This window comes from Ornithorhynchus anatinus, chromosome X1, assembly GCF_004115215.2.
Source record: "Ornithorhynchus anatinus isolate Pmale09 chromosome X1, mOrnAna1.pri.v4, whole genome shotgun sequence".
Lineage (NCBI taxonomy): Eukaryota > Metazoa > Chordata > Mammalia > Monotremata > Ornithorhynchidae > Ornithorhynchus > Ornithorhynchus anatinus.
Genome location: NC_041749.1, coordinates 103189649 through 103205421, shown reverse-complemented (window position 1 = coordinate 103205421; position 15773 = coordinate 103189649). Strand labels below are relative to the sequence as shown.

The 15773-nt window shown below is 47.8% G+C and overlaps 1 protein-coding gene across 1 annotated transcript in view; it reads left to right on the top strand.

Annotated features, from left to right (window-relative positions):
- The first annotated feature begins 13370 nt into the window (after nucleotides 1-13370).
- SLC6A11 (solute carrier family 6 member 11) overlaps nucleotides 13371-15773 on the top strand; it is a 99291-nt gene continuing 96888 nt past the window's right edge. Inside the window, exons 1-2 of the mRNA XM_029052240.2 lie at nucleotides 13371-13498; nucleotides 13800-14032. Coding sequence (XP_028908073.1) covers nucleotides 13813-14032 — 220 coding nt within the window. The 5' untranslated portion in view covers nucleotides 13371-13498; nucleotides 13800-13812. The remainder of the gene's footprint in view (nucleotides 13499-13799; nucleotides 14033-15773) is intronic.

Sequence of the window (15773 nt, the reverse complement as noted above, 5' to 3'; positions counted from 1 at the left end):
ATACCTACTCCAGTGCTTGGCATAGAGAAAATATAAGTATTCCAACAGGACTTCATGTCACATAATTATAAGCACCATGAGGGTAGGGACAATGTCTTCCTTCTACTATAGTCTCCCAAGAACTTAGAACATTGCTTTGCAAATAGGACATGCTCAAAAAATAGAATTGAATGGACAGATAACTGAATTATATTTGGTTCAATATTTGATGTCATAATTAATTCTGGTATTAAGCATTTATTATAGGCTAAGTACTGTACAAAGCATTGGGACAGATACAAGATAATCAGGTCCTTTATGTGTCTCATATTCTAAGTAGGAGGGAGCACAGGTATTGAATCTCCATTTTGCAGGTGAGGGAGCAGACACAGAGAAGTTAAGTGAGGTCACACAGCCGGTAAGTGGAGGAGCGTAGATATATATATATATATATATATATATGCATATATATATATATCTATGATTCTATTTATTCTGATGGTATTGATGCCTACTTGTTTTGTTTTGCTGTCTCCCCCTTTAAGACTGTGAGTGAGCCCGTTATTGGGCAGGGGTTGTCTCTATCTGTTGCCGAATTGTACATTCCAAGTGCTTAGTACAGTGCTCTGCACACAGTAAGCGCTCAATAAATATGATTGAATGAATGAATGAATGAGCAGAGATTAGAACCCAGTTCCTCTGACTCCCAAGCCTGTGCTCTTTCCACTAGACCACATTGCTTCCCAAATGTGGTATATGCCCCATCCTCCAGCACCACAGTAACTACGTACATATCCATTTATTTATTCATATTAATGTCTGTCTTCCCCTATAGTCTGTAAGACTGTAGTAGACAGGGAACTTGTCTGCCAACTCTGTTAGATTGTACTCAACCAAATGCTTAGTACAGTGCTTCTGTACTATAAGGAATCACATTTCTGGCTGATACTGTTGAAAAAATTTAGCATATGGAAGGTATTGCTTTCATAGGCGCCCACTGGATTTGTATCGTGCTCTTGAAATTTTCCAAACGCACATACGGTACTGAAAGACATACGAGGTACAAAAGTGAACACTGATGATGATTCTCTGCTCACTGCTGAGCTACCTCAACAATCTGCATTCATCTGTTATTGATTAATAATAATAAATTATTAGTAATATGGAATTTGTTAAGCCCTTACTTTGTGCCAGACTCTGTACTAAGCACTGGGGTGAATACAAGCAAATTGGGTTGGACACAGTCCCTGTCCCTTGTGGGGCTCACAGTCTCAATCCCCATTTACCAGATGAGATAGGCACAGAGAAGTGAAGTGACTTGCCTAAGGTCACACAGCAGGTAAGTGGCAGAGCCGGAATTAGAACCCATGACCTTCTAACTCCCAGGCCCGTGTTCTATCCACTACACCATGCTGCTTCTCTAGTTCACTTGTATTTATTTCATATCGACAGCCCAAGGGGGTAGAGTTTTCTAAACTACTGGCTAAAAGTCTGTCCCTCCCAGAATATTTCTAAGGACCTTGGTTCAGGCCAGACCTCCTTCTCCCCAACCTTATCCGATAATAATAATGATGATGGCATTTGTTAAGCGCTTACTATGTGCCAAGCACTATTCTAAGCGTTGGTAGATGCGAGGTAATCAGACTCTCCCACGTAGGGCTCACAGTCTTAATCCCCATTTTACAGATGAGGTAACTGAGGCACAGAGAAGTGAAGCACTTTGCCCAAGGCCACACATCTGATAAGTGGCGGAGGCAGGATTAGAACCCATGACCTCTGACTCCCAAGCCCGGGCTCTTCCTACTGAGCCACGCTGCTGGTGACCCCTCACATATTAGGCCATTGGTCTGACCCAGTAAAGAAATTTCTTCTGTCTCTATGTTCTAACATAATAGGTAACTTGAACAGACATCAAACTGTACCACTGATTCATTATTAACAGGAATGTATCACAATTTTCAGGTGGATTGTTGAAAAATGATTACTAATGTTTTCTGCAAGAAATAATCTTCCTCTCAATCATTTTTTAATGCAAAGAAAAATACTTGTCTGAGGACACTCTCTCTCTGTGAGTGTCAAAGACCAAGATGTGGACATGATGTTTCCTCCTGACATATTTTGGCAGGATACTGCTCTTAGTCCTTGTTTTGAAGTCTTCACTGTGCTTATAATTGCTCTATTAGCATCAAGACACGTGAGTGATGATGCTCCTCTAATCAACAATTTCAATTTGTTAAATTTTTTCTGCTGTCACCCCAACATGAATGTATTTTTTTTTTGTCAAGACCTTAAAATGTCTTGTCTCATGTGCCAGATTTGGAATGTTCTTTCCCACAAAATTAAACATGTCCAGTGCCTTCTGCAACCCTTCCTTTTCTTTTGGAACACTCATGTTTGCAATCTCCTGCATTCTGTTTTGATCTATTTCTACACCATCTGCTGACAATTTTCCCCCTAAATATGAAAATTTCTTCAATCTAAATTTACATATCATTTTATTCAGCTTCATGCCCGTTTGTATTTTAATCAATGTCTGTTCAGGTTACCTATTACCTTAGAACATAAGGACAGAAGAAATTTCCTTAGTGGGTCAGACCAATGGCCTATTATGTGAGAGGTCACCAGATTGGAGAAGGGTGAGGGAGAAGGAGGTCTGGCCTGAATCAAGGTCCTTAAGAAATATTCTGGGAGGGACAGATTTTTAGCCAATAGGATAGAAAACTCTGCCCCCTTGGGCTGTCGATATAAAATAAATACAAGTGAATGAATGTCAGTATCAGATAAACGCACATTGTTGAGGTAGCTCGGCAATGAGTACAGAACTGTCACCAATGTTCACTTTTATACCTCGTATGTCTTTCGGTATTGTATGCCTTTTTGGAAAATTTCAAGACCATGATACAAATCCAGTGATAGCCTACTAAAGCAATACCTTCCAAATGGTGCTCTGCTATATTCTTTCTATAGCATCAACCAGAAACTTGAAGATGCAATAGGGAGGGGAAAAAAAAGGATTAGAAAAATGTACTTTAAAAATATTGATTCAGTTCTTTGGTATTCCATCACAATCTAAAGAAACCCATCCCTTTTCTCTATCACTAATTGGCATCATCATCATCAATGGTATTTCTTGAATGCTTACTGAGTGCAGGGTATTTGAGAGAGTACAAAAGAAGCAAGGCAATCACTATTCTCCAAGAGTTTACATTATAATGGAGGTGGACAGACAAAAATTATGCACAAATAGTGGGAGCAGGTAAAACAACAGGAAAGAGTACGAAGTACCCATCCTGTATATCTGCCGACTATTATTCTTTTCATTTAGAATTTAAGTTCCTATAAGGTCCCTGTGGGCAGGGATCATGTCTCCATGTCTACCGACTCTAGTAATAATAATGTTGGTATTTGTTAAGCGCTTACTATGTGCAGAGCACTGTTCTAAGCGCTGGGGTAGGTACAGGGTAATCAGGTTGTCCCACGTGAGGCTCACAGTTGATCCCCATTTTACACGAGGTAACTAACTGAGGCACAGAGAAGTTAAGTGACTTACCCACAGTCACACAGTTGACAAGTGGCAGAGCCGGGATTCAAACTCATGACCTCTGACTCCAAAGCCCGTGCTCTTTCCACTGAGCCACGCCGCTAGTACCGTACTCTCCAAAGTGTTTTGTACAGTGTTCTGCACAGAATAAGCATTCAACAAATACAATTATTTTAATTTTCCCCTAAAGATGACAGAACATTAAGAATATATTACAAGAAAGTAATCTTTCATAAGGTCATTTCAAAAGCTCATACTTTCCTGTGCCTTCTTAGTGTCTATTTTCAACAATCACACTTCCATTCTGTGGAAAGTTAGACGTTCTTCTAATGAACCCCGATGTGCAATCCCCAGATTGCTACACAAATTCCCTTACCGACAACATATTGTATGATTTCCTTCTTATCTTTCACTTGCACCAGAATAGTACCGGAACCTATGGTTGGAATGTTATGTAGTGTAACATTCCTATATTTCAGATTTGATTTTTATCCCATTATATATCCACTGTGTCTTCCCAAAACTTTACTTCAGTTCCATTTAGCAAAGCTTCATACTTTACTCTGGACTGTTCTAATTCATTTTTCTATTTTTGAACATGATGTCTGTCTTAATAAATCCAGTCATCTTCTTTCTTGTCCACTCGTGTTCTGTTGTCATTTTTCATGGATTGCACTTTTGTTTTTCGCTCTTTTGCTTTTTACTCTCATTATGACTATTACTAAATGCTGGGGTAGCCACCATCCTCCTCATTTCTAAAGCCCGCAACTTGACATTATCTTGACTCCTCCATCTTTTTCAACTCCCATATGCAGTCTGCTGCTAAATGTTGTTCTTCCTCGACATCATTTCCAAAATCTCCCCCTTCTTCTCCATCCAAAAGTCCATCACACTGATCCAGGCATTTGTCATATCCCATCTCGACTGCTACATCAGCCTCTTCACTAATCACCTTAACTCCAGTCTCTCCAACAGCCAGTCCACACCACACTCTACTGCCCAGATAATTTTTCTAAAATGTCATTTTACACACGTCTTCCCATTACTAGCTGCATCAAGCAGAAATGCCTGACCAGTGACTTAAAGACACTCAATCATATCTCTCTCACCGACCAATCAGTGGTATTTATTGAGCAATTACTCTGTCTAGAGCACTCTACTAAGCACTTATCCTACTTATCCTCTCTTTCTCCCCCTTACACCCCAGTTTGCTCATTTCATTCCCCTTATTCAAACCTACTCATTGTGTCTCATTCTTATCTCTCCTGCCACTGACCTCTTGCTCATGCCCTCCCACCCAAAACTCTCTTCCTCTCCACAACCAGCAGACTACTGCCCTCCCCATCTTCAAAACCCTTCTGAAATCACATCTCCTTCACAAAGCCTTCTCCGATTCATCCCTCATCTCTCCACAACTGCCACTTCAGCACTTGGCTACTCAACCCCCACCATAACACTTTTGTAGAACTTTATACACTACTACTTCCTCTTATTTTGTCTCTTACTCCCCCACTAGACTGTAAACGCCTTAAAGGTAGGGATCATGCCTACTGATTCTACTGCACCCTCTCAAGTGTTTGGTACAGTGCTCTGCACAGAATAGGGGTTCAATAAATACGAGAAGACAAGGTCCCTGCTACACAAGACGTTCACAATCTAAATAGGGGAAGACATTACATAAAAGAGAAGACTGTCTTGTAAACGTAGCTAAAACAGGTTAAAAATAGAATAAAAATATAACAGTTTTAAATATATCGACTAAGTGCTTGGAGGGGGCTGTCCACGGCTATTCTATTTGTACAACACTTTTATGTTTGTCTCTCCAGTCAAGAGCTCTTTGTGGGAAAAGAGCATGCCACTCCTTTTTATCCTGCCCAAGTGCTGAATATAACGCACCAAGTAAACACTCAGGAGAAGTACTACGACTACCACCCCACTGCTTCAGGCAAAGAGCCCTAGACTATAAACAGCCACAGCCTTCCCAACTTTCACAAACTTGGGAAGCAGCCTTGGTTCCCGTGGGGCTCAGCAGGAGAGGTGAGGTTGGCCTGAGGAGCAAACGTTCTCTTACAGCCCCCAGAGTTCAGGCTGCTTAGGAGCTCTTGGCTGGGTGACCCTGCTTTGTCAGAATGTCAGGTGGCCAAAGATTTGAGGGGAAAACTGGGTGAAGGAACTAAGGGAGCTAAGCCTTATGTACAAGCAAAAACTGCATTATAGTTTTAGATAGAAAGACTGGACCTGGAAGCAGAAGACTGTGATTTGTTTGTACAAATAGAATAGCCATGGACAGCCCCCTCCAAGCACTGTTTAGTCGATATATTTAAAACTGTTGATATTTTTGCTTTAGGGGAGTCGAAACAAGGTTTTCAAAGGAAATCACAGTCAGTCACTGGCACCTATTGAGCATTTACTGTGTGCAGAGCACTGTGCTAAGCACTTCAGAGAGTATGCTATAAGAGTCAGTCATACTTATTGAACGTTTACTGTGTGCAGAGCACTGTACTAAGCACTTGGGAGAGTACAATATAATAGACATTCCCTGCCTACAATGAGCTTACAGTCTAGAGGGGGAGACAGCTATTAATAGAAATAAATAACTTACAGATATGTATAAATAAGTGTGGTGGGGCTGGGGGGGGTGGTTGAATAAAGGAAGCAAGTCAGGGTGATGGAGAAGAGGAAAGGATGGCTTAGACATGGAAGGCTTCTTTGAGGAGATGGGTCTTCAGTAAGGCTTTGATGGGGGAGGAGAGTGAGTGTCTGTCAAATATAATGAGGGAGGGCATTCCAGGCCAGAAGCAGGAGGTTGGCAGTGAGGTAGATGAGATTGAGGTGTGGCGAGAAGGTTAGCATTAGAAGAGTGATGTGTGCAAGCTGGGTTATTGTAGGAGACTTCTAGACTGTGAGCCCATTGTTGGGTAGGGATTGTCTCTATCTGTTGTCAAATTGTACTTTCCAAGCGCTTAGTACAGTGCTCTGCACACAGTATGTGCTCAGTAAATACGATTGAATGAATGAAAGGAGAGTAGTGAGGCGAGGAAGGAGGGGGCAAGGTGATTGAGTGTTTTAAAGCCAGTGGTAAGGAGTTTCTATCTGATGCAGAGGTGGACGACCAATCACTGGAGTTTCTTGAGGAATGGGGAAACGTGGACTGAACATTTTTAGAGGAAAATGATGCAGGCAACAGAGTGAAGTATGGACTGCAGTGGGGAGAGACAGGAGGCTGGGGGGTTAGCAAGGAGGCTGATACAGTAATTAAGATGGGAGAGTATAAGTGATTGGATTAACCTGGTAGCAGTTTGGATGGAGAGGAAAGGGTGGATTATAGCGACGCTGCGAAGGTCAAACCAACAGGATTTAGTGATGGATTGAAAATGTGGGTTGAATGACGGAGAGGAGTCGAGATAACACCAAGGTGTCGTGAGATGGGTTTGGGTGGGAAGATCAGTTCTGTTTTTGAAATGTTAAGTTTGAGGTGACGGGACGACACCCAAGTAGAGATGTCTTGAAAGCAGGAGGAAATGCGAGACTGCAGAGCGGGAGAGAGATTAGGGCTGGAGATATTGATTTGGGTATCATCCACATGGATGTGGTATTTGAAGTCATGTGAGCGAATGACTCCACCAAGTGAATGGGTGTAGATGGAGAATAGAAGAGAACCCAGAACTGAACCTTGAGGGACTCCCACAGTTAGGGGGTGGGAGGCAGAGGAGGAGCCCGTGAAAGAAGCTGAGAATGAGCAGCCAGAGAGACAAGAACCAGGAGAGGACAGTGTCAATGAAGCTGAGGTTGGATAGTATTTGCAGGAGAAAGGGGTGGTCAACAGTGCCGATGACAGCTAGGAGGTCGAGTTGGTAGACACGTTCTCCGCCCACAGGGAGTTTACAGCCTAGAGGGGGAGAGAGACAGTAATATAAAGGAATAAATTATGGATATGTACATAAGTGCTGTGGGGCTGAGGGAGGGGTGAATAAAAGGTACAAACTCAAGTGCAAGGACAATGCAGAAGGGAGAGGGAGTAGGAAATGAAAGGCTTTGAGGGTTGGGAGAGTAGCGGTCTGTCAGATATAAAGGGGGAGGGAGTTCAAGGACACGGCAAACATGGAAAAAATGATGGTGTCGTGAAGAAAGGGAGAAGAGAGGAAATAGTATTGTAATTTTTAAGGTTTTCTAATATAAATATTTTGAATGCACTCTTTTATAACAAAGAAAAATTTCTACCCACCCTCCACTTATGCAGGTGCACAGACGGGGCTTGGCTCCCATGATAACTAGCAGAAATGGGGAGGCTATTTCAGTCTTAGGAGTATGGAGATCCCTGGCGAAATGGCTCAGAACTTCTGTCCACCCTCTGCTCCTGCAGGGGTAGAGAGGCAAAAGGGGAGACAAAAAGAAGGGTAAAGTGCAGATATAAAGAAGCATATATAAATGCAGTGCTAACAGATTTTTTCCAATGAAGAAGGTCTTAGTAGTTGATGATTCCTACCATTTTTTTTTCAGTCAATGCTATTTACATTCCTGCTGTACTGTCATGTTTTCTCAATCTATCCACCTTGACCAAATTCTGGCTATCCTCTAACATTGTCTTTTGCATCAATTGCAGTCAAAATTAGTTAGCCCCAGCTGCTTTATAATTTGTAGTGGTTTTATTTAAATCCAGTTCATCCGCCGCCAGTAGTTACTTTCCATATGCCTGCATTTTATTCCATTATTATTTGATTGCTAATGAATGAAGGTGTAACAGTTACAAAGGTGCAGCTCTGATAGAAAATCTTTAACACTGGTACATAGGTTGAAAATTTTCATCTTCTAATATCGTATATGAAACATGAATCTTTTGATCGCCTTGTCTTCTAGTATTCATTCATTCATTCATTCAATAGTATTTATTGAGCGCTTACTATGTGCAGAGCGCTGTACTAAGTGCTTGGAATGGACAAATCGGCAAAAGATAGAGACAGTCCCTGCCCTTTGATGAGCTTACAGTCTAATCGGGGGAGACAGGCAGACAAGAACAATGGCAGTAAATAGAGTCAAGGGGAAGAACATCTCATTAAAACAATGGCAAATACATAGAATCAGGGTGATGCACATCTCATTAAACAAAGTAAATAGGGTGATGAAGATATATACAGTTGAGCGGGCAAGTACAGTGCTGAGGTGGTGGGACGGGAGAGGGGGAGGAGGAGAGGGAAAGGGGGAAGAAGAGGGTTTAGCTGCAGAGAGGTGAACGGGGGGGGGGGTAGAGGGAGCAGAGGGATATAAGGGGGGGAGCTCAGTCTGGGAAGGCCTCTTGGAGGAGGTGAGCTTTAAGTAGGGATTTGAAGAGGGGAAGAGAATTAGATTGTTGGAGGTGAGGAGGGAGGGCATTCCAGGACCGCGGGAGGACGTGGCCCGGGGGTCGACGGCGGGATAGGCGAGACCGAGGAACGGTGAGGAGGTGGGCGGCAGAGGAGCGGAGTGTGTGGGGTGGGCAGTGGAAAGAGAGAAGGGAGGAGAGGTAGGAAGGGGCAAGGTGATGGAGAGCCTCGAAGCCTAGAGTGAGGAGTTTTTGTTTTGAGCGGAGGTTGACAGACAACCACTGGAGGTTTTTAAGAAGGGGAGTGACATGCCCAGAGCATTTCTGCAGGAAGATGAGCTGGGCAGCGGAGTGAAGAATAGACTGGAGCGGGGAGAGAGAGGAGGAAGGGAGATCAGAGAGCAGGATGACACAGTAATCTATCTGGGATATTACGAGAGCCTGTAGCAGTAAGGTAGCCGTATGGGTGGAGAGGAAAGGGCGGATCTTGCCGATATTATAAAGGTGAGACCGGCAGGTCTTGGTAACAGATGGGATGTGTGGGGTGAACGAGAGAGACGAGTCACAGATGACACCGAGGTTGCGGGCCCGAGTGACGGGAAGGATGGTCGCACCACCCACGGTGATAGAGAAGTCTGGGAGAGGATCGGGCTTGGGAGGGAAGATGAGGAGCTCGGTTTTGGTCATGTTGAGTTTTAGGTGGCAGGCAGACATCCACGTGGAGACGTCCTGGAGGCAGGAGGAGATACGAGCCTGAAGGGAGGGGGAGAGGACAGGGGCAGAGGTGTAGATCTGCGTGTCATCTGCGTAGAGATGGTAGTTGAAGCCGTGAGAGCGAATGAGTTCACCGAGGGAGTGAGTGTAAATGGAGAACAGAAGAGGGCCAAGAACAGACTCTTGAGGAACTCCAACAGTTCCTCAACAGATGGGAGGGGGAGGGGAGGAGGCTCCTGCGAAGGAGACCGAGAATGACCAGCCAGAAGGATAAGAGGAGAACCAGGAGAGGACAGAGTCTGTGAAGCCAAGGTGAGATAAGGTGTGGAGGAGGAGGGGATGGTCGACAGTGTCAAAGGCAGCTGAAAGGTCAAGGAGGATTAGAATGGAGTAGGAGCCATTGGATTTGGCAAGAAGGAGGTCATGGGTGACCTTAGAGAGAGCAGTCTTGGTAGAGTGGAGGGGACGGAAGCACAATAAATAGTTTGAATACAATCTAACCAAGGACATACGCTCAGTTCTGCTGCTTTTTTCCATTACATCTCCAGCACGTCCTGTCCCAAATTATTTAGCCCCTCCTAGCCTTCCTAGCGGCCTTCCCCTTCCTCGAAAGGAGAGTTCATTTCTCCCACTCCACCCTCTCCAGTTTGGCTACATCTCAGGTAGTGTTATTACACTTGACACATGAAAATTGTGTCAAGCAAAAGAGCGCTAAAGTAGAATACCTCATAGGAAATAATGAAAGCACATTTGTGTGTTCTCTAGATCTAAGTAATGGATCAAAACAATGTTGACATAAATACCGGAAATATGGAAATATGTACTAATGATAAAATATTTTGAATTGGATTTTTTTTTCTATACTTGTGTAAATACTTAATTTTCAAGTGCTATCTTTTATAGTCCATTCAGCAAAAAGGGATCTTGTGCTAACAGACTCGAACTCATAATCTAGTGTTAAATTGAAATAGGCTTTACTCTACTCCCTCTTTTCAAGTCTGTCAAAATACTTTAAAGGTTGAGAGTGAGGGGAAGGGAGGTGAAATACATTTTGCAGTTGTATATTAAAATGAGGGCCCTGGAAGAAATACGCTCATTAAAATTCAGCAGCACTCTGTGCTACCTGCCTCAGTAACGCTCTGTTGCCCTCACCCAGCGGACGCCCACCCCTGGATTACCTCACCAGTCAGCTTCCTCTTCTCCTGCACTGAGTGATCTCGATACAAATCCGGAAATCGTACCAGCCTCTGCCGCTCTACATTTAGCCTTTCAAGTTACAATTCTGCCCTTTCATGTGGTTAAAAAAAAAAAAAGCTACTATTCCTACCCCATTATCTCCAGGCTCCTTGCGGGTAGGGAATGTGTCTACCAACTCTGTTAGTATTTAATGTTTAGTGCTTAGTACAGTAAGTGATCCATAAATACCACTGATTGATTAATCGATAGTCCTCACTGGCTTCCCCAGACCTTCGACACCATTCTGCAGTCTCCGCTGACTCTTCTTCCTACTGAAGCTCCCAGACTATTTTGTTAACAAGGTAGACTACCACCCACCCTAGCCCACCTGGATTATTGCATCAGCCTCCTTGCTGACCTCCACGCCTCCTGTCTTTCCCCACTCCAGTCCATACGTCATTCTGCTACCCAGATAATTTTTCTACAAAAACGCTCAGGACATGTCACCCTGCTCCTCAAAAAACCCCTCCCCATTGACTTTAAAAGCATTCTGCCACCTTGCCCCCTCCTACCTCACCACGCTTCTCTCCTTCTACAACCCAGGCGGCACACTTCGCTCCTCTGGTGCTAACCTTCTCGCCGTGCCTCAGTCTCTCCTGTCTCGCCGCCGACCCCTAGCCCACGTCCTGCCTCTAGCCTGGAACGCCCCCCCCCCCCCCATTCCGACAATTACTCTCCCCCACTTCAAAGCCTTATTGAAGGCACATCTCCTCCAAGAGGCCTTCCCAGACTAAGCCCCCACTTTTCTCTTCTCCCACTCCTTTCTGCATCGCCCTGACCTGCTCCCTTTGTTCTTCCCTCCTCCCAGCCCCACAGGACCTATGGACATATCTGTAATTTGTCCACTTGTCAGCTGTGTGAGTGTGGGCAAGTCACTTAACTTCTCTGTGCCTCAGTTACCTCATCTGTAAAATGGGGATTAACTGTGAGCCTCATGTGGGACAACCTGATTACCCTGTATCTCCCCCAGCGCTTAGTGCTCTGAACATAGTAAGCGCTTAACAAATACCAACATTATTATTAATTTATCTATCTGTACCGATTTCTGTCTCTCCTCCATCCAGACTGTAAGCCTACTGTGGGCGAGAAATGTGTTTATTGTTGGATTGTACTTTCCCAAGCGCTTAGTACAGTGTTCTGCACACAGTGAGCGCTCAATAAATACCGTTGAGTGAACGACTGAACGAATAGACGAGACCCTCTAATGCCCCCTGCTACCTCTTCTTTTTCAGTGTAGAGGCAACCTGGGCATGAATGAAGGCAGAAGAGAAGGAAGCAGGATAGGGAGAGTTTGAAGACTGCCAATTTGCAGAGAGGGGAGCATGTGTTTTCAAGAAATGAGAGGAATGGGGCCCAAAGCACAGGTGAACGGATTCTCCTCCCCTACCTTCTCAGTCTCCTCCTACTCTCTTCCTTCTCCCCCCTCCTCCACCGTCTCCCACGAGGCGATCTGGTGGCCCTTCTTAAAATCTAACCCCCGTCCCTTGGAACTGTAGCATCTTTGATTCCCCTTTCTCATTCACTTCTCACGCTGTCATTCTCTGAGTCCCGCTGGTTCTTCCTCGCCATCCCGCTACACATTGTCACCGGTTCCCAGCCGTACTAGCCAACTAACTGGTTTCTCTCCCTCTTTCAGTGAGTGCGTTCTACACCCAACTGACTGCCCAGATGGCCGTTTTTCAACTGGTTCCCTTGCTTAAAAACCTCCCGCGGCTCCCCCTCTCTTCTCACCTTAAACAAAACCTCCTGCTCAGCCGCTGGCTCCTCTTTACCTAGCGGTCGCTTCCTACCTTCTCTTTGCTCTTAACTCTCTCGACTCCGCTTTAGGGATCGTCCCTCTCTCCCGCGAAGAGCTCCTTCTCCCCTGAGTTTCGCCCAACGACATCCCCCTCTCCCCTGCCCTCCTTCAGAAAAAGCCTTCCTCCAGGAGGCATCCCCTAATCGATTCCCCCACCTTCCCAGTCGGGCCATCCTCCGAGCCCATCACCTCAGCGTTCGTGTATAGATCTGTTTATCTGCTCGTTACTGGCTTATCCACGTGTGTCGGTTATTTATATCGACGCTTCCGCGCTTTTAATCGCTGTATATTCATCGCCGTGTGTCTCCTGCCTCTTCTTCCCCGCCACCCCAACCCACGCAGACCCCTGAGACCGAAGAAGCTCCACGAGGGCAGGGATCCCTTCTTAGGCTCCTCCCGGGTGGGACCCAGACGGCCAGTGCTGTGCACAGAGTGGGCGCTCGGGCAGGACGGGGGCCGGGCGCTCCGGGATGAGGGAGGGAGCCGACAGGGTCGGGCGGGGGCGCCGACCCCAAAGGCAGCCCACGTTCTCCAGGGTCCTGTGGACTTTTCGAAGGCGCGCCCTGGGCCGCTCGCGCCCGTTCCCGGCGCTCTGGCTGGAAGCGCGGATCGCGCCGGCCGCGGATGGCGGGGTGTCGCCGCGCGGTCCCCGCGGGGCCGCGGAGGGGAGCGTCTGGGCCCCGTCTCCCCCGCCGGGGGGGTCGGCGGCCGCCTGGGCCGCCCGGACGGCGGGAGGAACGGAGGCTCCGGGACCCGCCTATGCGGCCCCCGCCCGGCCGGGGGGCGGCGGCGGCGGCAGACGCATCCTCAAGTGGGGGAGCCGCGGGAAGGAGAGAAGAAGGGAGAAGAGGGTGTGCGTCGTCCCGCTCGACCTCCTCGGGCCAACACCTCCTCCGGACGGGCCGGGATCGAACCCAGCCGAAGTAGACCCGTGAGTGGCTCGTCTCCCTCCCTCCCTTCCGTTCCACGCCTCCCCGGCTCCCCGTCCCTGGCACCAGCTCCGGGCCCGTTAACTTGGCTCCCCCCCTCCCCCGCCCTCTTTCCTCCCTCTGTCCTTCCCTCCCCCTCCTCTCTTTTCCCTTCCGTCCCCCCCCCCCCTCCCGCCCCCCAACTTCCCCACACCCTTTTCCCCTTCCCGCCCACCGCGCCTCCTGAAAACCCAGCCCGCCCCGGGCGGCCCCGCAGTGCCAGGGACCCGGGGCCTCACCGGCGCGCTCCGCTCTCGCCCGCAGGCTGCTCGGAGCCATGACCGCGGAGAAGGCGCTCCCCATCGGCAACGGCAAAGCGGAGGAGGCCCGGGACCCCGAGGCCTCCAGCACCAGCCTGGTCCCCGGCGGCGACAAGGCGGTGCACGAGCGGGGCCACTGGAACAACAAGGTGGAGTTCGTGCTGAGCGTGGCCGGAGAGATCATCGGGTTGGGCAACGTGTGGCGCTTCCCCTACCTGTGCTACAAGAATGGAGGAGGTGAGCGAGGACGGGGCAGCCCCGGAGGGAGGGAGGGAAGAAAGTTCCCGGCTGGGCTTGAGCTGGGGGTCCCGGGCCCCTTCGGCCAACTTGAAAGCCCCCTGGGAGGGTCACCTCTTGATAATGATAATAATGGTATTTGTTAAGCGCCGACTCTGTGCAAAGCACTGTTCTAAGCGCTGGGGGATACAAGGTGATCAGGTTGTCCCACGTGGGGCTCACAGTCAATCCCCATTTTCCAGATGAGGCACAGAGAAATGAAGTGACTTGCCCAGAGTCACACAGCTGACAAGCGGCGCAGTCGGGATTAGAACCCACGACCTCTGACTCCCAAGCCCGGGCTCTTTCCACTGAACCACGCTGCTTCTCTACTCCTCCACGCTGCTTGATGTGCGCCACCGGGGTTACCCACACTCCCGAAATGGATCCCTCACTCAGCGGTATTTGCTGAGCGCCCACTGCGTGCGGGGCACTGTACTGAGCGCTCGTGGAAAGAACGCGGTCGGTAGGAAAGAGCGTGGCTCAGTGGAAAGAGCCCGGGCTTGGGAGGCAGAGGTCATGGGTTCGAATCCCGCCTCTGCCACTTGGCAGCTGTGTGACTGTGGGCGAGTCACTTCACTTCTCTGGGCCTCAGTTCCCTCCTCGGTAAAATGGGGATTAAGACTGGGAGCCTCACGTGGGACACCCTGGGCTGTATCCACCCCAGCGCTTAGAACAGTGCTCTGCATCTAGTAAGCGTTTAACAGATACCAACATTATTATTATCATCATCATCATCAGACACCCCCCTTCCCTGCCCCCGACCAGCCGACGGAAAGCGGTCTAGGTGTGGGGGTCCTCCGGAAGACGCTATGGAGGGAAAGTGTCACCTGTGTGGACTGGGGGGGGGGGGGGAGGGTGAAGACGGTAAGCGGGTCTCGGGAAAGATGGGGTCCGGATCACTACTGCTCTAGTGAAGGGAGGGAGAGGGGAAGGTTTGGGTTCCCTATTATTCTCAGCGCTCCGGGTCGTTTATTCCCACCAGCTCATCACATCTGTTCACCTAGTTTGAGGCTCCATGCGCCTATCTGTACGCTTCTCTCTGCGAGTACCTGTGAATGTGAGCGTGGGAGCCGATGTGAGGATCAGGGGAGGAGAGAAAAAGTTCCCTCTGCTTTGTAAGGGCGAAACCACCGATTATTAAAACACCGAGCTTGCTCTACACCAGCCTCCGGAAGTTATGAAGTAACTTAGGAAGACTGTTTACAAGGGAAAGGGGAAAGAGCCCGAGAGAGTGAGCCCGAGAGAGTTCGCGGGGCCACTGAATGATCTGACATTGGCTCTGTGTGTTCCCATTTCTACAGACAGTAGTTGCAATCTCTGTAGCAAGACAAGCTGTGGGAAAGAAAGGACCATGGGGCAAAAGCGACTTAAACTCTGTTAGTCTCCTAAGCCTGAAAACAGCTGTGGCCACATTCGGCTCTGGGGGAAAATAGAGATAGGCCATACGAGGTGTATCTGGAGAATCATGACTTTCTGTCACTCGGTTCTTCCCTGTTATTCCGATTTGTCATCTCAGTATCTCAGGGATGTGGAGGTGCTGGGTTTGAAGAACTACGCCTTGAGGGACAGGGGGAATTTTGAACCAGGCAGGTGCTGCTGCTTTAAACCGGCTTTGGAAATAGCTGCTCACCTGGGGTAACATCCCCGGTGAGTGGTAAAGACACTGGTATTGTTTACTGTCTGTACTAATCAACAGGAT